Genomic DNA, 24,740 nt, shown 5'->3' with positions numbered 1-24,740 from the left:
GATAATTGTGAGGAAGTTTAGAGCAACAGTTTTACTGTAATGGCAGAGAAAAACTCTCTGAAGCACATAGCAATGAGACTAGAACGCCATTTAAAGGACGCCAAAGCACAAAGACTCAGATTTCATTAGTTTCCAAACAGAGAGTGGTCTATGTCAGCCTGCAGTTTTTATCGTTCCAAGAAATCTCAAAACTTCAAAAATAACCAAAAAATCTGACACAACAAATGATAAAAACAAATATCAAGATTTGGATGGAATCTCTTTTTTTATTCTCATTTAAGGACCTTTATTTTTAAGACAAATGCAATCAATGACTCCCATAACAAAGAATTACTTTTCTGAAAGATTCCAACAACTGTTCTCTGTCGTTGAAAGCTGCAAACGTGAATTAAAAGTTATTCTAAAACAAATCATTGTCATCATTTTTGTTATTCTCTAAATGTTTTTCCTGCTTGAACTTCAGAGAGGGGTGAAGGGCTTTAGCATAAAGATAACATTTTTAATCCATGGCTTCAGGATGTTGTGACTCAGTAAAATCCTCTAAATATCCCATCCTGGTGCTTTTTCATTGGTCAAAGTGGAGTCTTTCTGTGGGAAGAACGACTCTGTCTTCTCTCAATTGAGCTGTTCTAAAGTTAGATGAAAGCCGGTAAAGAACAGCAGAAGATCGCCCCAGACAACAAGAGAAGAATTTACTGCATGCCTCATTTTAAATTGTGAAAAAAATAAAAAAATAAAACAAACACTTGAGCAAAACGTTTGTAAATCTGTAAAAGGAAACACGAATGCAGTCCCCCTCATTTCCTGCAGAGGGTGTGAGCTCTGCAGGCCTGACTGCTGCTTTGCACAGCTGGAACTGGGATTTTTCAGGGCGGTGAGCAAACCCTTACTCAGCCCCCATCCTGCACGGCAAAGGACATTTCCCATTCCCTCCCCAGAACCAGAGGTGGTGTGTGCATGTCTCGGTGCTCACACATTCTCACCTGCTGGTTCCTGTCTGTTCTGTGTGTCTGTGTGTGCGCACTCACCAAGTGTGCTTTGACTGCGTGAGGGGAAAGAGGAGGGCCAGGGGGAGGTTGTAGGCAGAAACAGAGACTCCAATGTTTAGTTTTACAATCCTGAGCCCAAAAGAATAGGAAAGACGGAGATCCTTTTCTTCAGACGAGTCGAAGCCGCAGTTTATGGAGGCTGGAAAATGAAGAAGTCCTCTTTGGTCATTGCTCTTCTGACCCAAGCTCTTCTGGAAGGTAGGAAAACATTCTTCTTGTGCTGCTTCACACCACAAAGGATGTGGTGGAGGAGAAATGTTGAATCCATTAATCTGAGAAGGGCTGCAGAAATGAGGACACTGATGAGGTTGTGTTGTCTAAAAGAGACAAGGAGTTCAAAAAAGGAAAAGTGTCATGAGTTTGCACTAAATAAAGTTGGTTTAAACCAAAAGATTTTATCAAGTTTAGTGAAAAACAGATACTATAACAGTTTGGAAGAATCACAAAGGTTGGTTGCTTGAGAGTTTTTTTCTTCTGATCTTTGGATTTTTACCCATAGAGTGTTTTTATGCAGTATTTGTGCAGCAGCTGAATGAACATCGGTCTGTAGGTCAAGCCTCAGTCTCAGGGGGTTGACCCGTACGAGTTCTGGGGGTTTTCGGGTTTTCCGGCCCATGGAGGGTCAAAGAGAGGAGTGGCTGCATCTTAAGGGGAGTGCAGGTGTGTTTTGGAGTTCCGATAAAAAAAGGAACAAAGAAACAGAAAAAAAGGAAAAGTGTATCGTAAGGTATTTGCAAAGTTAATGGAAGTTTTAGCGGTGATGCTGTCGTACGTCGCCCCTTACTGGCCGCGTGTGGTTTGACACGCTTACAGCATGCGGTGTTCACACTGAACTGTGGCTACCTGATACTAGCGCATGTACTCCAGGCTTTGTGCGAAGTGTCAAACCTAACAAATCCAGGATGTTTTTCACAGTTCTATTCCAGAATAGAATGGAATAGAATAGAATAGTGGCTTTTGTGAGGGTCCAACAACAAAGCAGAGGGCGTTTATAAAAAAAGCCTTCCGTTTTTAAATGACTGGTACTTCAGTGAATTAAAAAGGATGCCATCCATCCATAAGTCACTGCTAAATCCGAGTTCCTGATAGGTAGAAGTTTAACTGGTTGGACTTTCTACGTAAAGCCTGAAAATAGCATTAAAAACTTGTATAGCAACGCGTAAACATGAGAAATTTGAACACGGATCCCAGATTAATCGATTAATAAGTAATTAAGTTGAGCTCAATCTTTTATGCCTGTCCTTTACACATAACAACAGGAAGTCCTCTAGCTTGATGCTAACGTATAATGGAATTTCCCATAGGACGGCTAATGCTAACGCTCGTTGGACCGAGACATACATTGCTGACTAAATGAACAGCTTTATATAATCACAGGCAGGAATTTCCCAAACTCTTTTAAGGAAGCTTTTTTTAAGGTAACCATTTGTGATCTAAAGCACCATTTTTTGCTAAAATCTTCTGGGATCAAGTGTAATCCTGTGGCAAAACTGAATGGCCAAACTGAAACGCCCTCCAGGAGAGGCAGAACATGATGGTTTTTGTTGGAGCGTCTCGTTTTGAGAAACCATGGAACACTGTTAACAGTCTCATAGGTTAGTTATTTCACAACATGTGAACTGTATCAGATTATGAATGAATGTCTTCAAAACATATATAGATTATTATTGTATTTCTGTACAATTACATCTAAATGTGTACATTCGAAACTGAATCGAATTGAATCGAGTGGATCGAAAAACTGAATCGAATTGAATTGTCGGCGACACCCAGCGCCAGTGTTTCCATAGACTTTTGATTGGAAGTGAGCAGTTGAATGCGCGTTGCCAAGGCCGGTGAGAACGTAGCATTACATACCCTTACGTGATCCATAAGTGTTGGCTACGACCTATCGTCCATGAACTTTTTCATCCTGTGGGTTCACTGAGCGGTTCATTTTTGATCATTTTTCACCCGCAGACAGCCCGTACGCACCCATAAGGGCAGTTGGGACTTTAGGGATCACTGCAAACTTCCTGCCTATTTTAGTTCCTATGTAGAGGTTTGATCCTCGCCAATCAGTCAACACGACCCCGGAGTGACAAATGCACTTGCTTTATTTCCCATCATCAACACACATATTCCGCTCCGTTCATTGACTCGCAGCGGATTAAATTTCAGGATTTAAAACTAACTTCCAATTCATGAAACTCGTTACCGCCAAAAACGGGACACTAATACTTTGAAATAAAGAACAGAAAGAAAAAAAGTCTTATATTTGTTATATATCATTATTCTGACAGAAAAAAAAACATTTTAACAATAGTTCACTTTCATTTTTCACACTAAAACTCTTCTGGAGAGGCTCTAAAAGCAAAATAAGTGTAAATAAAATAAAATTAAACAACTTGTTGTGTCGTTAACCTCCAGATTTGTGTTTGGCCATCAACGCTACCATCAGTCCCTCTCCGTTCACGGTGGCCCAGGAGGGTCAGAACATCACTCTCACTTGCATCGTCTCCCAGCGGCGGCGCAACTCGGCTCTGCCGGTGGTCAAGTGGACCTTTCTGCCCGTGGGGGCAGACCGGCCGGAGGACGAACTCCTCATCGCCCGGGTCAACATGAGGAAGGCCCGTTTCTACGGCAACTACACCAAGAGTTTCACGTGGCCCAAGATGAAGCTGACAGTGGTGAAGCACGGAAAGATATTCGAGATGCTCATCTTGAACGTGTCGGTGGACGACCGGGGGCTGTACATCTGCCGGGTGCAGGAGTTTAAAAAACACCAGGACCGCTGGAAGGCCGCGTCCAACTGCACTGCGGCCACAGAGCTCAGAGGTGAGGGCTCTTCCAAGTGATTGGCTTGTGTTTAAATCTGCCTTTTTTTCTCTATCTGTTGAGAGAACCACACCAGAGTTCATTTGCAAGTGAACTTGGATCCTCGTACTTACATAGATCAGAGTTTAGAGGAGTTTTTACTGCTATAAAACCAAGGGGACTGCTTTATGCTAAGAACCTGAATGTTCACACTGAACTGTCACCAACCGTGTACCTACAGTTGAAAGAGAAATATCAAAGCGGTGCAAATCTGGTAAATCTTGCTCCAGGCTTTTTCTTTCCCAGCTCTATTCCTATATGCGTAAGATTTGGTGTCATGTAATTCTGGCCGGCTCAAACCGCTATTATAAATTTCTCCTTTGTGATCAATTTTCAAACACTTGGCACCCATATGTCACTACCAAATCCGAGTCCCTGATTCGTTGGACCTTTCAACTCACGTTCCACACCCGCCTGTTTTTTTTATGAATAACCTGAAACTTGACCTGCGTAGCGACACGTGAGCGCTTTGGACGCAGAAGTCAGACACTTCGACGCATGATGGCGAGGGCGGTGTGATTGTAGCACTGGGGACCAGACGCTGGTGTGGACGAGCATTTGAGGTTCACCAGACGTGGTCAGTCGTTGCTTTTCACTGTGGCGTTTTGTCAGTCAGCCTTCCTGCCCACAAGAGGCAGAACCTGCAGAAAGAGGCCGTGCCGCGGGCTTGTGCCTAACAAGACGTGGCTTTTTGGTGCGTTCAGCGTGAAGAAAATAGACTCTGGAAAACCAAAGGGAGTGAAACGGAGACAATAAGTGACATAAACGGCATCTATTTTGAGTGGAAGACAAAGCCTGAAACACAAATCAAGGAAGGAAGAGTCTCAAACAATGGACGCAGAGGAACATTTAAAGATGGTTTCTGTGCAGCCAATTGTTAGTGATTGCTGTAGTTTTAAAACATTCCCCTCTAAGATGAGTCTAATGAGAGCTTTTCTAGGGACATGTAAATGTTTTCCCCCACGTTTGTCTCAGACGACCTAAAGTGGTTTGTTACAGATAAACAGCAGCGTTTGGCCTGTGTCAGTGACTTCAGTGGGCTTTTGTGCACACAAACATGTTGGGGGTGAAAAAAAAGCGACGGCTGTATTTTCCGCAGAAACAGTTTTTTTTTCTCTCTCACCCAGAATGAGGTCACTTCTTGATGGTGTTAGGCTGAGACTTGAAAGCCTCTCTCCAACCACAACAGAAGGGGCGTCAGATGATGGGGTGGTGACAGGACGACTGCTGACGCCTGTTTGGGTCTTTCAGAACCGTTTCAGACTTTTCTTTCACGAAGTGTTCAGAACGAAAATATTCAGAGGTTATCAGGAAAGTGCTCACAGCTCCAGCGGCTTACAGGCCTAATAGAGGGAAACCTGAGCAGCTGCAGCTTCTGACCACATGAATGCAGGCGGTTCCAGCGAGTGAAAGCTTCTTGATTCTCATTTGAGAGATCAAGCTAACATGCAACTCCATAAGTCACTGCTCCGACTCAATAAGGGACGTGGAAGTGTGTGAAGTTTCCCATGGAGCCACTGGCTCCAGAGATGTTCACACAGTGGCACGGCGGACACTGTGTGATTCTGCTCAGATGTGGAGAAAACGGAAAAAGTGCTTTTGCAGCCACAGTTTTTATTCTTTGCAGACGCTTGGTTTGAAATGTCGTAAGAAAGCTGGGACTCTTACTGCATGTGGAGCGAAGCTTGGACTGATGACACAGACGAGAGGTTTTTCATGCACCCAACAGGTCACTGGATCCCTTAGAATCACAACCAATATGAGATCAAATTGCACTAAATCTGTTTGAAATTGACGCTTTATAAACTTTTGATTAAAAAAATCTCATGCTTGTGTCTACTTTAAATAGAGGCATGTAAGCAGCCGTGACAAGAAGTAAATGAAGGAGAAAATATTCAGCCTACTCAAACATCAGCAGTTCTGTCTTGATGTAACAAAATGTATAAAAATACTTTTTCTTTTAAAATAGAACAACCAAATCTCCTCATCTGGTTGTTAATCTGCTTGAGTAGACACCTGGCTGTAGATTACTTTACCATAATGTGCAAAATCAAAGTGCATCTCCATTCCTCAACTGTTTGAAATGATTCTTTTCCTGGAAAACTCACAGTTTTACAAGCAGAGATTTGGAAAAAGTAGAATTTTCTGAACCCAAAATGATTGTTTTCACCAACATTCTTTCTAAAGCACAGCTTTAAGTAAAAAACCATAAAAAACATTAACTTGTTCTGAAAACTTCACTCGGGATTCACAGGTTTTAGATAAATAAATGGGAACAGTTTCTGGATGTAGTCAAGAACTTTTCACTGGAGCGTGACAGTGAGCTTGGTGTTTTTGTTGGTTTGATAAATAAAAATAAGAAAAAGAAACTTAGAGGTCAAAAAACAAACAATGGAGCTGATAGTGTTTCATTGCATTCAAATAATTAAGTGTAATTCTGGGTCAAACTCCTGCTGGGAGCCGGACCAGTTAGAGTCCTGATAGAAGAATGTGCCGGTGCAGGTTCTTGTTTTTGGATTCATAGACAAAAAAAAAAGGCCTTTTGAGAGACTGTGGCGATGGATACTTCTGTGGAGGATAAAAGTTCTAAAAAATGTGAATAATCTCCTGGAACTGCTTGTTAACACCCAGCAGAGATGTTCCTCACGGTTGTGGATTCAGGCCAAAGCGGACACACACACAGTCCCAATGGTGATCTGTTGACCTTGGCGTGGAGGCGGGGTTTTCCTTACTGAGACGGACGGCGAGCTGAGCGGCGGGAAGCTGCAGTGACAGCTGTGTTGCGTCTGGCTCAAACACGGTGGTCAAGGATGTGGGAACTTATTTTGGTCCAAGGAAGCGGAAGTCCAGAAAAGGTTTCAGTGATGAAAATAACAAAAGTAGCACGCTGCATTCCGCTTTTAGGGGATGATTACTACCGTTACGCCACGAATAGAAAGATGACGAATATATGGAACCCAAAGAGGATGAGGCTAATTCTGATCATAGACTAGAATGAAGCTGAAAAACATTTGAGGAACTACCACACTCATGTCAATAAAAGGAAGATTTTTGGACCTAATTCGAGGAAAAAGCAACTGTTTGGTCTGTTAACATGACAAGAAGACCAAGATCACTGCCACGTCTCCACTGAGAAGTGGTTTTTGGAGAACTCTGCATGTTCTGTATTTATTTTTAAGACATAACTTCTTTAAAAAGTCGTTTTTGAATGATCTAGATTTAGTTTAAAATGTTTTTCTCTATGTCGTATCAGAACGGATCTCACTGGGTTCTGGTTGGGTACCAGAACCGGCTGTTTGTCTGTATGAGATCCAGTGGTTTTTAGTATCTGCTGCCCGTGCCGCGTAACAAATGGACCCATGAACGTTGAGGATGACAGAAACTAGCAGTAGATTTTTAGTAAAAGTGGACTGAACGTTACTGATAGGAACAAATAAAAACATTGATAGTTATAGAAACTGGACTTAGCTCAAATAAACCATAAGGGCGACCTGGGTGCAGGTCCAGAGAAAAGACTGGTCCCTTTTTACAAGTCCAAAGATCAAACCAGGTCTCAAGTCTTTGAGGTTGCATCTAAGTTCAAGTCTCTTAATGTAAAGCTAAAGTCCAAGTTGCTTGCACCTCCACGGGGAGTTGACCTGTATGGGTGTTGTGGGTTTTTGGTTTGTCCGGGTCCATGGAAGGTCGTAGAGAGGAGCGGCTGCATCTTTAGGGGAGTGCAGGTGTGTCTTGCAGAACCTGGTGGTGATGTAGAAGGTGTATCGTGAAGTATTGGTAAGGCTAGTGGAAGTGCCACACTCTAGCCTTTAGTAAGGTGTGATACTGGCTCCTTTCTGAGCGCACACACACGTGATATGTGAGTGCCCGTAGGATGTCCACACAAACTACACTCTGATTGTCGAGTTTCTTGTACGAAGTTTCACGAAAGCTCATCCAGCTGTTGATGTTCACACAGAGGACAAGCAGGTAGCGGCATGGAGGGGCTCTTCCGCTACCAACAGTGGGACGAGGCGTGACGTGAAAAGTCAAAGTGGTTCAAATCCTGCAGATCTTCTTCCAGGCTTTTTTGTTTTCACAGCTCTGTTCCTATAAATGTTTGCCTTCTTGATCACGTTTCAAAACACGGTAGTACTTTGTTTTGAAAAGAACGCTGCAAACACATGACATTCAAATTGGAATCCCTGATTGGTCACAGTTCAGCGTCAACACGAAGGTTCTGAACACAGACCCAAGATTCGGGTTGACGTGGGCCTACAAAGACTTTTCATAGACAGTCTTTTAAGCCCGAGTGTGTAGGTACCTTAGCTGGTACCTACACACCTTAGGACTAAGGTGTGTAGGTACCTTAGCTGGTACCTACACACCTTAGGACTAAGGCGTGGTTCAAGTCTAAACTTCAAGTCCTCATGTGTGGCCCAGCAGGCCTGTTTTCATGAAGATGTTCCACAGAATATGTTAGGATTACTAATGAGAACGTTTCTCAATCATTTCAGCCTTAATTTCAAATCTGCTGCTTTTACTTTGTAATCTTTTTTTTTTAATTTGTTGTATTGTTGTAGTTAGGCGAATGTATTAATTTACGTTAATTACCTTTGTTAAAGGGTTTAAAAAGACAGTATAAAAGTGTAAAAATGTTTCTCAAAGGGTCGTGATTTTAGAGATCTCTGCTCTACGGCATTTTCTCCAAATTTCCTCATTCTGGTTACTATTTTATAATTATTTTACGACTTTAAAGAACTCCTTATATAGCATAATATTAAATTCTTCACATTTCTGTCTTTCTTTCTCCCTCATAAAGACTCGAGTTACAGTAGAAAGAGCAGATCTTCAGTTAGATAAATGATTTTTCTATGGAGCAGAAAGCAGAGGGTTTGTTTCCAGAACTCCAGGATGAATTTAGGAATTCAGTCTTAAACTTTGCTTCCTGACTCCAGCTCCCGCTCTGCTGTGGCATCAAGCTGGTGTCGGGTCAACATCAGGTGACCAGGTGTTTCCACAGCCCGTCTCACTCAGAAAAAGCCTCCTCTTACTACAGCAATAACAAACATTTCCTGTGAGGTCAGGGGGTTTGTCGGAGCGGCGGGGGGTGCCTGATGAACGAGCTGAGCTCATAGTCACTACAGTTGTAAAGTTACTTTTCTACAATACTCTGTTCTAAAGAATCCACTGTCAGACCATAAAAAAGGTCTGTTTTCCTGCACACAGAGGATGCAGACAGAAGGACATCAGGAAGTGAGAGGGAGGATTATTTAAAGACAGTAAATGAGGTTCTGTCCCTCCATCCAGCTGCACTCATTTATAGTAAAGTACATGAGGGGAGGGATGGATCCAGCCACAGAGCATCATTGTTCTGCATTCATGGTTGTAGCGTCGGCCCGTCGGAGAACAGACAGTCTGGGAGTTCTGTGGATGGACAAGAGTCCTCCTGCCCTTTAGGAGACGGAGAACGGTGCAGCTGATTCGACCGATTCTTCCAGAACAAGCAGCTGCTGGCCTGATCCAGAAAAGAAAACGGTTCATAGTTTTTATTTTTGATTTACATCAGGAAGAACCTCCTCAGCTTTATATTTCATGACTTTATTTCATAGTTTATATGAGACTCCTCCACTGTTTACTGAGCAGACTTGGGTTCATTATTTTCATTTTCAACAAAAGTAAAAAATAAGAAAAGTTATTTCATCTTGTCCTTTTTTTTCTCTTTCAATAAAAGAAAGATTCACATGAACTGTTATTTGGTGAAAAGTGTTGTTACAGAAGAAACTGCCTGGTTACTAGAACCTCAAGGAATTGTTTTAAAGGGATTAAAACACTTTTTGTTTATTTGACAGACTTTGAAGGGCCTATATAATGCAAATTCTTCTTTTTTTTAGCTTTTTAGAGTATTTTAGAGTTTATTCGTCAGTCAAAACAACCCCAAAGCAGTATTTTGATTCATTCACGTATTTATGAGCTATCTGATCACCAGCCCCTCCCAATCCTCAGAAACGACTGAGTTCTCACATTGTGATGTCACAAATTGAGGAACCGCCCCTTCCAGGAAGAGTCTGCGCTGCCAGCTCCCCCCCAGGCTAACACACACACCCATTTTCTCCATGGATCAAGCGGTGATCGGCTAAATGCTTTCCCTCTACTATCGACTCTAAGCTTCCTAAAGTTTGGACGTTGTTTGTCTTTGTGGGCGAAGCGCAGACACGCTGTCGAGGCCGGCTCTAAGATGATGTCATGAAATGGGCGGCGCCCACAAGGAGCGAAAGGAGGAGTGGTCTTACTTCCGGTTAGGAAAATAAAACCGCAAAAATAACAAATCTTTTATAAAAACATGTGTTCTTTAGTATCCTGAAGAAAACACTTGACCACATACAGTACATGGATATAGTTTACTGTAAAAGGCTTAAGAAAAGCAGGATCAGTAACTGATGCTAAAATAAACGTTTGCGATTACAACCCAGGAACGTGAGCTCAGATAGAACTGAGCTGACGGTAATATTTTAGGAGTGTAAACATTTATTTTTTTTATAGCTGAAACTGCTTTGGAAAAACATGGAGGTGTGGTCAAAGGGCCCCTCGAGGTCACTTCCTGCCCATCGATTGTATGAGAGAGCTGGAACGAGTGTGTGTGATGCCATCCATAGAAAAGGGTTTTACTTCTGGCTCCAACCAAATCAAGTCAATTTAGTCGCCTTTTTTTCGTAATGCAATTGGAACCAGCTTTGAACAATTGGAATTGGAACAAGCAGTGATTAGTCTGAGTCAATGTTTCTATGGCAACCACTTTCACCAATTAGGAGTGAGCTTGTTGGAAGGCCCCACCCCTACCACTTGAAAGTGGGCTCTGTCAATCAAATGGTTGAATCTGTCAATCAGACATTTTGAACGTCAGACATGGGGGGCCAGCAGGCTCCACCCACTTTGATTGGTCAGTTGATAACTTGAATGAGTATAACTACAGAAAATTGTTAGGATTATCAAGGATGATGTTGAAACGATCAAAAACGTGTAAAAAAAAAAGGTACCAGATCCAGAACGGTTCTTCTGACCAATAGAATGACTGAGGAACAGCTGTTTGTTTCTCCATAGAAGTCCATGGGACTTTGGCTTTTGGAGCCAGCGGGTACTTCCTGTTTGGAATGACAGGGGGGAGGGGCCACTCAGTCCAGTTCTCATATGCAGTCAAAGTCCTGTCAAGATGACAAAGGCAAAAAAACAGAGTCTAAACGAGCTCGGTACAAATCAGTGGGTCACACGTCAACCTAATGTCTATGATGTGGACCAATCAGCCCAGAGAGAAAAGCGCCTGAGTCAGCATTTGATTGGACACGTGATTTCTCTCCCTTTGATCTTCTGAACACTGAAAGACAGACGACCAAACCCGTCTTTCCATGGCTGAGTTTATTTAAACTTTTCCAGGCTGTAATCAGGAACCATTTAGGCCACAGTGATGACTGAGGACCTGACATGTTTCTCCTCTGTGTGCAGTCCATGTTCTACCCGCCGTCCAGGAAAAGGAAAGTCTGTGGAGCTTGTTTGAAGGTAAGTCTGGATATTTTCCGCCGCTTTTCGTTCATGCATATTTGTGGTGGACTATTTGGTTGGGCAGAAATAAGCCAGAGCCGGGGTTATCCTGCTGGAAATAGCCCAAACAACAGGTCTGACTGCTTTCCATGGTATTTTTGCACACAGCACGTTGGGGTTTTTGTGTGTGTTTCAGACGTGTACCTGTGTGCCGTGCTGATCTGCTCCATTGGTCTGCTGTGCATGTGCACGTTCACCGTGACCCTAACCTGCCAGTTCATAAAGGAGAGGCAGAGATTAAACGGTGAGCATCCCATAATCCCTGGTCCACTATCCACTATCCCAACCACTAATGAACCCATTTCTGTTCGACCCCTGCAGACAGTTACCTGTTGGTCAAAAGTCCTCACAACAGGTAGGGTTTAGGAGCAATTCTGCTTCATTCCTGATGAACAGGTAGAAAGAACTGAATGTTTGCTCATCTGCCTCGACTCCAGCTCAGGGGAGACGGTCATTAGTGAGGTGAACGTCTCACCTGCCCTTCCCAAAAAGGAGAGAAGATACAGGAAGAAAAGAACCAAAGGCTTCCAGGAGGAGCTTCCTCCAGAGATACCTGCCAAAGGTACGCTGAGTGTTTGCCCAATCCAAAAAAACATGAATAATCATGTAGATTTTAAAGAATAATAACCTGCCGGATCATTTGTGGCAACGCGTTCCCCTTGGAATTAAAGAATCGTTTGATTTCAAACACTTTAAAGGCTAAAAAAAACAAAACAATCTTGGTCAGATTTGAGTCCAGACCCCAAGATCCCAAGTTCTCCTAAACTGATGGAGGACTTTGACTTTCAAGTTTTTCTGGTAAAGATCAGAATTTACGGCTCCGTCAATTCTAACAAGCCATTCATAGATAAAAGGCCCCACACTATCACAGTACCGCCACCGTGCCTGCCTGTTAGTGTGATGCTCTTTACTGAAAAACTGTTATTTTAAGGGCAGATCTTAAAAAACACTTTAGGACATTTTTTAATTTCTTCTGAAGCCAACCTTAATTTTTAACTCCTTCATGCCTGAACTTATTTATGATTGTGAAAAAAAAAGTATTTAGTATATTTTCTGTTCAAGATTATGCTAAATTCGGTTGATTCCTGGACATATTGGAACGCTGTGAAATAGCAACACACAGCGTGGAAAGGTTCAAATCCTTTACTCAAAATGATCCTTAATTAAGAAAGTCTTTGTTATTTAAATTAACTGAGTTCCTTTTTACAAAAAAAACTACATAGTATTTAATAATTTTCTGGTTTCTCAAGAAATTTGTAACTTAACAATCGTGTCAAAATGAATTAGACAGATTTATACAAAAAAGAAGACGTAATTCAGACGGTATTCAGTCAAATTGTACATAATTCTGTCCTGCAGCAGCAGTTCACGATTTAAGGACCAGACTCTTCTTTCTGCGCCTTTGAATGAAAATGTTACCCCCCCCCCACCCCCACCACCACCAACTCTAAAACTTACCAAAGCTTGCAGGCACCTAGTACCCAATGAGAATGAATACATGACATAGTGAATGACACCCCCCCCCCCCCCCCCAAATAAAGATGATATAAAAGCGGGAGATACTGTCAAAGAAAAACAGCCTACAAAGCAACACCATAAGCAAAGTTTTGCTGACCTTTGACCTCGGGAAAAGGCTGCCATTTAAAAATAAAAAAACTGCATACATTGATACAATATGAACATATTAGGGAATGTCGGCTGTGTTAACAAAAAAACAAACAAAACATCTGTTGCCAAGGAAATCCCAAGTTTTACTTTTGACGATTCTTCTTAAAAATACATCGACCTGTTCGTCACCCCCAGGCGACCAAAAAATAAATTGGTTGCTGTGGAAATAAACCCCCAGAGAAGCCACCATTTTGAAAAACCCTGTTTAATAAATATGTCACGTTCAGCTCTGACCAGGATGTTGCAGCCGCTAAGCCAGTGGGGGCGGGTCATACCAAGCCGGTCGCTGCTTTAATTTGTTTCCGTTTCTTAACAGCTCGATCTGAATTATTCAAGTTTCGCAAATATTTAAAAGGTAAAGATCAGGATGTGTTTGGCCAGAAACATCCCTTTTACCCCTTGTGGTATCCTAGGCACTTTAACATTGGCAGTGGGGTCATCTAGACCCACTAGACAGTGCTCTGAACCTTTTTTCTTCAATGATTTGTGATCTTCACTGGTGTCCATGGATTACATGAAATCTTTCCACCTTTATCCACTTTTGTCATGGTAGGGAGAACACGTCAATGTAAGGGGGAGGTCATCTAAGATAGCACAAGGGTTAACCAATAAGAGCCCATGGTGACATCAGTGTAACAAAAAAAAAATCAGAAATTATCATTTGAAATACAAAGTGGGTCTGGGCTCCTGTCGGTTAACCAGCAAACATGATCTGAACTCGATTACACTTAAGGTTAACTCTTCGGATCGATGGTGTTGATAAACGTTTGATTTCTGAATCTGTCGTGGGTTTGATCTCCTTCTCACCTCCGTTTCATCTGTGCAGCTCCCATCAGAGACAAAACATGTAAACCCAAACTTTTAAAACCTCAACCAAGAAAAGTTTTGTTGGTGAGTATTTCTCTGACATTTTGGCAAAAGAGGACGTTTCTGTGCATTTCAGCTCAGTGTCTTCTGCAGTCTGCTGTCTCCTTCTAACTATTGTTTCCTGTTTTCTGGCTTCCTTCATTCAGCCGAGGATCGTGGAGGAGAACCTGACGTACGCAGAGCTGGAGCTGATTAGACCTCCTCCTGACATGAAGACGTCCTGCAGCGGCACCGTCTACGCTCAGATTCTCTTCAAAGAGCAGAAACTATGAGACCAAACCACTAATGAAGAAGGATTTTTTTATTTATGCTCTTCGTCGGACTGCTTTGTCTCCAGGTGACTAAAGAGGGAAATATGGGATTTCTCCCCCTTTTTTTTATAGGAACAAACCTAAAAACTTTCATATTTTTGTGCCTATAATTGAATATAAGATCATATGAGGTGACAATTTAAGTTTATTTAGCCCTGGTTGGCCTTAATTAACTGTTATTTGTCTTTTTTATTGTGAAAAGATGCAGAATAATGCAAATATTTGTGGTTTTTAAGGCATAAAGATGTTGATGTTGGTACTGAAGCGTTTAGTATCAGTTTCTGGTATTTATGAGCAAAATCCTTCATTTTCCATTCTGACTTTCTTCAGTTCAGGTTGGTGGTGTCCACCAGGGTCTGTTGACTTCTTCAGAGCACATTTGAGAGCAACTCCAATACTTTCTTTGTGTGTTTTGACATCATTTGGCTCAATTGTTGTGAATATACAATATGTCTAATATCGCACTGGTCACAAGTAACCCAAAAAAGATAGCTCAAAACTATTCTGTGGAGTGAAGAGAACAGAGAAGACAATCTCTCAAAAGCCTTATTAGATATAATGGAAACTCAATCACTAAAACCTTTAATGACCCACTTCAATAAAATGGTGTTTTTGGTGTTTTTAACATCTTCTTGTGGCATTTTTTTGATGATGGTGAACAACTAGAAAGAAAATTCAGCTTAAAATTCAATTTCTGACCCGATCAGCAGGTTTCAACAGTGAACAGTGAACACAAAACGCGGATCGGTAAGGCAAGAGCTGCATTCCATCAGCTGAAGAACATATGAGGAGCAGCAGATCTGAGATTTGGATGTTTAACACCATGGTGCTCTACAAGCACTACTGAGACAGGGAGGACTACCGCTAAGCTGATGAAGAAACTCCAGGCCTTCTTCAACACCTGTCTCAGAAGAATCCTGAAGGTGCGCTGACCCAACATCAACAGCAACCAAGAGTTATGGGAGAGGATGGAGCAGCAACCACTTGAAGAAGATGTCTCCAAAAGACGATGACGATGGATTGGCCACACCCTAAGAAAAGCAGCATCCAGCACTACAAGGCAGGCGCGGACATGGTATCAACCAAGGAAAAAGAAGAAGGGGAAGACCTAGGAACATGTGGCGCAGAGAGCTGGAAGCAGAGGTCAAGGGTAAGGGGCAAACATGGGGACGCCTGGAAGAACTCGCCCAAGACCGGTCTGCCTGGAGAGCTCTTGACCCCACCGGGGGTCACAGGCGAAGGAAGAAGAAGACAACCAGGAACTCCAAAAGTAAAGCAGTGAAAAGCCAAGCTGTACATACGTTACAATCTGGCGTAAAGCTCCACTTTGTAGCGTGGAAGTTAAAGGGCAATTGCTTTAATCTGAAACAAGCCTCTCGATGTTTTCTGAGGAACATTTTATACTTCAAAGTTTGTTTTACTTTTGGTAACAGAAAGGTAACATGAACCCAAGTTTACAGCTGTTGGTGCAGATTGGTTAAAATTCATAATTGTGTGTGTTCGTGTTGCCCGACCGTTTAACTTTTTTTAAATAAACGTTCTCGGAGAGGAAAAAAGCAGCAGCATTTTTCATTAAAACAGTTTTTTTTTCAGTCTCTCTGCTCCCCTTATCTGTCTTTGGTGTTTCTTTGCGTTTCCCTGCAGCTTCTTAATGACAGTCGGTACTGAAACACCCCCACAATCACGTCCGCCAGTCTTTTCATCCGTCGCCAGCTTCAGCTTTACAGCCCATTAGCAGCATTTACGTAAACTCCAACGCAGCGTCCCGTGGAGCGGATCAAAGAGCAGCAGAACGTCCTGTTTGGTTTCTCTTGATCTGGGATGTTTCTGTGGACCTGCAGCTCTACTGCCCCATAATCACACATCAGGACTTCTGCTGCCCCGACTTTCCATGAGCCTGAAAGCTCTTTGGGTTGTTTTTTCCACTGGACTCAGGCACGGGGGAGAACACTAGAGCTTTTTTTCTGAGTGAGCCTGAAACCCGATCCACCCACTATCTGATGTGGACTGTTGTTTTCAAAGGTTGCAGCGATGAGTTTCTGTGAAAAATGGGGCAGCTGCTAAATCCCAAATGCTGGAAACAAGGAACTATTGTCAACACGTGTGCTGGCATTTCCCTCTATGAGCCCTCACTACGTCAGATTTCCACATTTTTACTCTTCTCTTTGCTCTACGAGTCCTGTGTGAAAGGATGTGACCTCGTGCATGTGGGCGGAAGGGTCTCAAAACGCGTTCAGACTGTGAAATGTGAGGTTTTAAACAGGCCAGTTTGAGAGTCCTACCTAACTGCAAGCATGTGTGAATGTTCTCCAGATGCTTGAATTGACCTCCATTCCAGCCTTTCTGCTCACGTTCATGACCTGCATGTATGTATTTTTAGAAAATGTGTCAATAAAGTGGAGTTTGGTTGGTGTTTTGCTCCAGAACTGCCTTTGGCATCAACTTTTTAACAGAAAAGTGTGTCTTCTGTAAATATTCATGTTTTTTTTAAAGTGACACAAAAAAGTGAGCGTCCAGCTTTTTGTTTTTTTTAAACCGATTTTGTGAATTGAATCAGGTTTGAAAAGTGACCGGTGCAGGTCAGCCCCCATTCACTCCAATGTCGTTGGCTCTTTCTTTTTAGTAGAAACATGTTTACAGTCTGATTCACTGTCGTCATTTGAAAAACAAGCTTTAACCCTATTCTTAGCCTTCATTCATTTTTTGTACCCGTTTTATCTCTTCTAGGGTAACATGATTGGTGAAGCCTATACCAGATACTGTGATTCAAGGGCGGGGGTGGGGGGTGGGGGGGGGTGGGGGGGGGCACAACCTGGACAAGTGGCCGGTCTGAATATTTTGTGATGTCCGATATAAACTTGTTTTTGTTTGTAATTTCGTCGTCAAATTATCTTTGTTTCTATTGGCATTTAGATTTGGGGCGGGGCTTTTATTGGCAGGGGGATGGACCAAAGGAAAGTGTGACCACGAATCCAACGAGATAATCCTGAGTAGCAGATTAGGATTATGGATTAAAATGAAATCACACGTCTCCACTGTAGAATCCGCCAAACCGGGGTCGTTTCTAGGATCGACCCCGTCGCAGAAGGCCGCCACCCAGATTTCCCTCATCTCCGTTGTCACTATCCGCTCACCATCGCCAGCAGGTCAAAGCTGAGACGCAGGCTAATTTCTCTCAGAAGACTTTTCCTTTCAGGGGTTGCCATAGTAACACATTCCACAATTCAGCCATGTGATTCATTTCTAGTTTTACCAGAGAAGCCCTTTCTGACCCAGACTTGGGACGGGCACGCAGAAACGTGTCACAGTGTCCCCATGTCTTTGCAGCGACTCACCGCCTCTCCTGGTCTCGGGCAGTTTCCTGCTCAAGACGAGGCAAGCACAGCCGTTTCCATGGTGATGCTGCTCAATGGAAAGGTCCCAACACAGAGCCCTGCTGAGCTCCCAAAACTGCATTGAGCTTCTGCATCATTTTGGGTAGAAATAAATAGAAGTATTGCTGCTTTTAGGGTAAAAAAAAAAAAGACAATTTTCTGAAACGTTGAAAGGGAAGCAGATAATAAATAATATTAGACTAAAGCCTCAGTAGGACAGAAAGTAACATTCTAAATCTACGTTAACACTGTTGGAACTTTAAAACTTTGCCTCAGATTTAATACAATCTTTTCCTTAAGGGAATAGATGTAAATAAATGGTCCTGTTGTAAGTCTGGTTCTTGAACATTCATAGCATCTGTGTGAACTGGAGTCAGGAAACACATCCATCTGCTGTTATGGCTCGGTTTGGCCGCATCCAAACACCGTGAACCCCGGGTTTGAATTCCCTCAGCTAAATGCAGACAAACATTTACCCTATGAGGCACAGACGGTTCAGAGGGAAGGGAAACCACGTCCATCTGAATCTTAAATAAGCGCCTCGGCCCCGCCGGTGCCGGCTTTCCTAAACACGTCGCACCATAACTGTCACTTAGTTTAGCTCCAGAGCGGCTCCACTCGTGGTTGGTTTGGACTGAAGGGAACACAAACAGACTTTATTCAAGAGCAGAAAGTCTCCCTGAAGGAGCGGCTGTTTCTGCAAACAAAGACAAAAAGGAGAGGGATCACCTGCTTTACCTGCAGGTTATGAAGCTAAGCAACATCATGAGTTTGAGCCTCATTTCTCATGAAAAGGAATCTAATTGGATTTTTATAGAAAATGTGTCACTTTCAGGCCAGAATTCACCTGATGGTCAGCATTTCCGCACCTGGAAGGTGAGATGGTGCAGTAATCCCTCACAGATGTGTCTCATGTTTCTTTCGTTTAAAGGGTCCGTACTCTGCTTTTCTTAAGCCTTTCAAACTCAACAACATCCATGTATATAATAATAAATTACTTTTGGCACACTAAAGAAAGTTTTGACGAGAAAACTTGGATTGTTGATAGAAATGAATTCAAATATAGTTTTTCAAATGACACATCATTCAAACACGATGCATTATGGTCTATATTTGACAATTTAGCGAACATCGATGCACACGAGACTATTCCTGGTACATTTTGGACACCCCCGGAAAAATGGCGAACCGCCTGCACAAACCAGAGGGAAGTGAGGGAATTTGGACAAGTCATCTTAACACATAGGAAGCCATTTGTCCTTAAAATGAAGTTAAATGGGATGTACCACAGATGACTTCTCTGATGTCTTTCCGTGATGTCACCTATGGGTTCTTATGGGTTAGGTATAGATTTTGACTTTTTGTTTATTAAAATCTAGTAAAAAAAACAATTATAAAAATACACAAAGGGCAACAAAATCCTAGATTCTTAAAGTAGATAAAGAAAATGTTCAGTCAGCAGCAATGAGCTATTAAAATAGATATTTCCTTTACACTTCTAGAGCTCCTTTTATAACCTTTGCAAGCTTTTCTCTATAAATCTGCAGACTTTTACTTTACACGTGACAGAAAACTACAAGTAAAAGTTTCACTGATCACCTCTGGAAGAACTTAAACACATTAAACCTACGGAAAAAAAGCAGAAATGTGGAGTTAGTACGTCCAACTGATACTAAAAGTCATTGATTCATTTTACGACCACAAATGAAGACAATATAACATCCAGGATGACTGATATGTTTAAAGTGGTTTCTAAATTTAGACAAACAGACAGAGGTTCCCGCTCAGGCCCCTGGCTGCTAGTGGCAAACAGGGGTTGCCATGGAAACACATGAAAACAAATGCCTGGCTGAGTCCAGTCTCTCGAATCTTTCAGTTCCTGTCCCATCTTTAGTTTTGATCTTTTTCTTGCTGATTGAAAACCGGGATTTAAAGAGACAGATTCCGTCATTCAGGCGGGAACAGTCTGAGCCCAGAACTCCAGAATCCACCGGTGTTCTGGAGCAACATGGCAACTGGAAAGAGGACCCCAAAGTCTGGGAAAAGCAAGAAGTTCAGCCTGAAAATGGCGTTGAGCTGCTTCCAGCTGACGCCTCTCAAGACGCAGCGTCTGAACCTGAGCTGCAAGGACTTTGACTCCGTGCCAAAGTGCATCGAGGAGCTGAGCAGCTTTCAGGAACTGGACCTGAGCCGGAACCGGATCAGAGAGATTCCCACGTTTACTGCTATCTTCTTTAGCATCACGGTCCTGGATCTGCACAGCAACCAGGTCTGTTTTTCCAGCTCCTAAAGAATTCACAGAAAACTCAGAACTTTTCTTGAATTAAGATTATTTTTACATTTTTTGATAAAAATCGATAATTTTATTTTGGATTTTTTATGAGATTAAAACATCCCTCCTAAAAATATATGTCTGTTTATGATCCATAACAGGTTAAACTGACCTGTTAATCAGGTGAAGTAACTAAATAATTAAAAAATGTCATCACATTTTCATAAACTGCATGCACACAAGCCAAAAGGTTAAGGTTATGTCTGAATTCCTACACTACTCACTCTATAGCACGTTTACCATTTTTCTACTGCTGTTTGAATCTACAAATACAAAATCCAGCACCCTGGAAAGTGTCTGCGAAAAACCAGTGTGCATCGATGCTCACTAGATCCGTTACAGACCACAATGCAATGTGTCAGAACAGTTTTTGCCAAAACCAATTATTTTTTCAACAAACCATCAACGTTTTTATCTTCAGAACACAGCGGATTCATGAATAATAGTCGCAAAACGCTCCTATTAATTATATTTTAACTGTGTGAAATGGATGACGTCAACCAGAGTTACATTGACCTTTGACCTCGGGAAGAAGCCACCATCTTGAATTAAAAAAAATTTAAAATCCCTTTCCAGAAATTTACACTAACTCCTCGAGCGTCATTGGGAGGCTACTTGGAAACAAAAGCTGGAATTAGAAGTCGTAGACTTTGAATGGCGTTGGCGAGGCGAAAGTGGCGTTCCCCTGTTGCTCGCACATTTTTTTTTTGTGAAAAATATTTACGTGAAATCTAAATGAAACAACATGATACGAACATTTTGGGAATGTGGGCGTGGTTAGCAAAAAACCTCCGTAGCCGAGGAAATCCAAAAATATACTTTTTCCGATTCTTCTAAAATGTACTCAGACGTGTTCGTCACCGCCGGGCGACCTAGAGATAAAATGGTTGCTATGGAGATAAAACCATCAGCATGAAGTTTTCACATGCAGCTCTGACCATGATGGCAGAGGCAGAAAGTAGGAGGGCAGAGAGCGGGGGCAGGTGAACAAGGGGCAATAGGGGGGTGCGAGGGCGGGCAGCGCCTGAAGGCCGGCTTTATTCGTATTTAAGTTTGGTAAATTATTGATTATTGGTGAATATTGATTAATGGCTCATCTATTTCCGGGACCATTACTGATTACTTTGCCTGTCCGTCTGTACGTCATCAGTTGGAGGAGCTTCCCGCCAGTCTCGGCTGCCTTCAGAACCTGCTGGTTCTGAATGTGTGCAACAACCGCCTCAGGAGTCTCCCCGGTGAGCTGGGCCAGCTGAGGAACCTCCAGACTCTGAACCTGGCTCTGAACCGGCTGGACGCTCTCCCGGCCTCCATCGTTGGGCTGAAGGAGCTCCGGTACGTCGGCCTCTCTGACAACAGATTCACTCACTTCCCCGGCTGCCTCCGCAGGCTGAAGAAGCTGGAGAAGGTCAACATGGCCGGGAACCCCATCCTGACCCACCAGAACCCGGAGGTGGCGTCAGGGAGCTTCCTCCTGGTCCAGAAGAGCCTCCTGTGTGAGAACTGTCTGGAAAGATGCCAGTCTTTTAGAAGGAAAATGGAAAAGGAGGAAGCAGAGGAAGTGGAGTCCTGTTTCCCATAGGTTTAGATGACACTGCAGCGCCCCCTGCTGCTCCACACTCAATAATACAATAAAAAGATACAGCCTGAATGGGGGAAAATATATCTGAATGGTTCAAGTCAAGATGCAGAAAAGTAAAGGTCTTGAAACTAATCTAAAACCAGATTATGTCGATTTAAGTCAATTATTTAACAGAAGATACTTTCAATTTCAGGATTTACTGACAGTTCTTGGACGCTAGGGGGCAGCAGACCCAACAAGATGTCAAAATGCTCAGAGAAACTCCACCTTCCTGTCAACAAACATCAACCTTTGAGCACCAGGAGCAACAACTGGAGAGGATTTATGTGTAACCAGGTAAAGCTCGAGACAACCAGAGAAACCTGCTCTCCAAAGCTTCTACTTTTTTTTTTACCACATAATCCTTCAGTTTTTCTCTGGACATCTGTGGACCAAACTCACAGAACCGAGTCTGTCTGGACCTCACTTTCATTGAAGCAGAATCACAATGGAAGGAGAAACCTTGACTAGACTTGTCCGTCTGTCTAAGCCCCTCCTCCACTCTGCCTCTCTACCTGCTTGTCCTCCACCTGTTCACATCCTCTTCAGCGTGTTCTACGCACACAGCGCAAAATGCTGTCATGACAGCAGCAGGTCGACACCATTGTGGGGCACTCTAACACAAATTTCATTCACTTTACGGGGAAGTGGGCGGATCTAGTCTATGAAAACTGCGGAGGATAAAAACAACTGGCAAAGATTTGTTTTTTTTTTTGTTTTGGGCGCCCCCCACAAGGTTGGCGACCGCCCCACTTTGCCCATGGGAAAAACCGCCACTGGAGTCTTGGCGTGGAATGTCAAAGCGGTGTAAATCTGCGCAATCAGGCTTTTTCATGAACGGTCGTAGAATTTTATCCGGAGACAAACTGCAATTTTTTTATTTTTTTTACTTGTCCTGTCCAACAGCTGGGCAGACAGATGAGAGCTGAAGGCCTCTTGTGTTGGACAGATTTTACTTTAACAACAGGGGTCATGAATCTTCTGACAAACCACAGGTGTAGATGGGCAGCCCATCCAGTGCTAGGAGGGCCCCCTGCCAACTCCCCCCAGCCAACCCAGACCACCACTCAACCTCCCCCTCCACCCCCCACCCCCCCACACACCTGTGCCCGGAAGACCGCGCAGCGCCCCAGCCCGCCCCACCCAAGCACTGGACTCAACCCCCCGACTAACGGAGTCCCCACCGCCCCCCACCGGGCACCGGAGGCCCCGACCCCCACCCCGGCCCAGGGCAGAAAGGCCCTCCACCCTCTAAATCATGGAGTTAGTTATGGGAGACCAGAGACCACAAACTGCAATTATTAATTTCTCCTCCACAATCAATTTTCAAACGGTTAGCACTTCTATGAATTAAAAAGATGTTACTACCAAATCCAAGTCCCTGATTGGTCAAAGTTCAACTTTCAACGTTTTATTATTTGTACGTAAAACCCGAAAGGTTTTGAGCGTGGAAGTCAGATGTGTGCGTATCCGAGCGTTTACATCAACGTTTTATTGGAAGCGTCCGCTTTAACGCGCGTTTCTGAGCCTGGTGTGAACTGAGCTTCAAACCTAAGACGGCGTGTAGAACCAAACATTCTCAGAAAACGTCTTTTCATAGTTTTACGCTCAAAACATTGGATGCCAAAACGCGTTGGTTTTTTTTGGGTGAAAAAAGCAGAATAGATGATCAACACACAGATTCTTCTTCCATGGAGATGAACTTGAGAATAAACTCCACCGAAGATTCTGGACCAGAAGAGCCCAAAACCAGAACGTCAACACTGACAGAAACATCTAAAGTTAAACATGACAAGAGCCAACAGAGTCTGAAATACACAGAGGAGGGTAATTAACCAACAAAGGGTGGATGTGTGTAATTAGCACCCTGTGGGGGGGGTTTGTTACCATGAGTTAAAGTGTCGGTTTAATTACTTAGCAGAGCTGGTGGCGGCGCTGAGAGCCGGCGCTCCCCTCTGTCCGTCAGCTGTGATCAATAAATGATGCTAAGTCAACAGTCACACCTCCTGCTGGCCCCCCCAGCTCCCCCCAACTTTATGAAAATTTAATCCTCATCAATATTTGAGCGGTTTTCTAAAGACTGAGGCGTCTGAGGGACTCAGCATCACCCCTGTTGACATCATCTGACCTCACAAAGACCAGACTATTGGGCTGGGAGGGGCTTCTGTCGCCCCGCCCTCTTCATCAAACTTGCATTAAACAGCCATCGACCATCGGTAGAACAGACCAGGATTGACCAGGACCGAATCAGGACCAGACCAAGGTTGGACTAAGATTGGAAAATGTGGTCCAGGTCCAGACTTGGATCAGACCAAGACCAGATCAGAACCAGATTTTGACCCTGATTTGGGTCAAAGATTAGGCAAGGGTCAGACTTGGATTGGACCTGGACCAGACCAGGATTGGATCAGGATCAGAGCAAGAACAGACCTGGATCAGACTTGCCCGTGAATGCCGGCATGGATGACGGAGTTTCAAATCCTGTTTTTCCTCTGTGGATTTAATATTTGACAAGTGGGCGTGTCCTCTTGATTGACAGGTGATCAGTCTGTCCTTAGTTGAGATGGGGACGACCGTGTTGTCAAAATATAGAAATGACAGGAAGCAGTAGGTCACATGACCACGCCCTAAATTCACTCCTCCCACAGTGGCTGTTCCTGTGGAACCAAAGGTTCCGGTTTCGGTTCTCCGTAAACGAGGTTCCTCGATTTTCAACAATGTTCAAATTGTGGAACAAACCACATGTTTGTCTTCTCTCAAAGACAAACAGTCTTCCAGAACAAAGCATTCCAAAGGGTCCAGAACAAAGTGTTCCGACTTCAGGGGGTCTTTCCCATCGATGGATCAGGAGACTCTTTCTACAGTGGGACGTTGAGGCTCCGCCCTCTTTATTTCAACTCCTTCCACAGGAGCACCAGAGGACAAAAGGGTCCGGATGGAGACCACAGCTGGAGTTTCCTTTGGCAAAGTCGGCTTGTGGGTTGGTGCGGCCCTCTACCGCCCCCCCGCTGACCTTTTCCCGCTCAGCTGACACAACACCAGGACGCCGTGGGTGATATTCTGAAGCGAGGGGCCACGCCCTTGGGGGGGGGG

General features: G+C 43.4%; 2 protein-coding genes across 3 annotated transcripts; both read left to right on the top strand.

The window, feature by feature from the left end:
• Positions 1–782: 782 nt before the first annotated feature.
• Positions 783–16,744, top strand: vstm4 (V-set and transmembrane domain containing 4). 2 transcript variants are annotated; one of them, XR_910628.3, is made up of 9 exons: positions 783–1,247; positions 3,459–3,866; positions 11,382–11,435; positions 11,614–11,721; positions 11,799–11,832; positions 11,915–12,039; positions 13,972–14,036; positions 14,159–14,349; positions 15,968–16,744. XR_910628.3 is itself a non-coding variant. In XM_004080110.4 (8 exons), exons 1-8 carry the CDS (start codon positions 1,196–1,198, stop codon positions 14,282–14,284), a joined length of 972 nt encoding a protein of 323 aa, XP_004080158.1. In that variant the 5' UTR covers positions 783–1,195; the 3' UTR covers positions 14,285–14,950. The 2 variants fall into 2 exon arrangements, 1 of the variants encoding a protein (XP_004080158.1); XM_004080110.4 differs by lacking the exon at positions 15,968–16,744 and having other exon boundaries at positions 14,159–14,950.
• A 1,089-nt stretch (positions 16,745–17,833) lies between these two features.
• On the top strand, positions 17,834–21,677 carry LOC101162873 (leucine-rich repeat-containing protein 18-like). Its single transcript, XM_004080108.4, has 2 exons — positions 17,834–19,966; positions 21,180–21,677. Exons 1-2 carry the CDS (start codon positions 19,706–19,708, stop codon positions 21,606–21,608), a joined length of 690 nt encoding a protein of 229 aa, XP_004080156.1. The 5' UTR covers positions 17,834–19,705; the 3' UTR covers positions 21,609–21,677.
• The last annotated feature ends 3,063 nt before the right edge of the window (positions 21,678–24,740 follow it).

The sequence above is a fragment of the Oryzias latipes genome, chromosome 19 (genome assembly GCF_002234675.1).
Source record: "Oryzias latipes chromosome 19, ASM223467v1".
Classification (NCBI taxonomy): Eukaryota; Metazoa; Chordata; class Actinopteri; order Beloniformes; family Adrianichthyidae; genus Oryzias; species Oryzias latipes.
The sequence above is the reverse complement of the archived record's forward strand: the minus strand, read 5'-3'. Positions and strand labels throughout refer to the sequence as shown.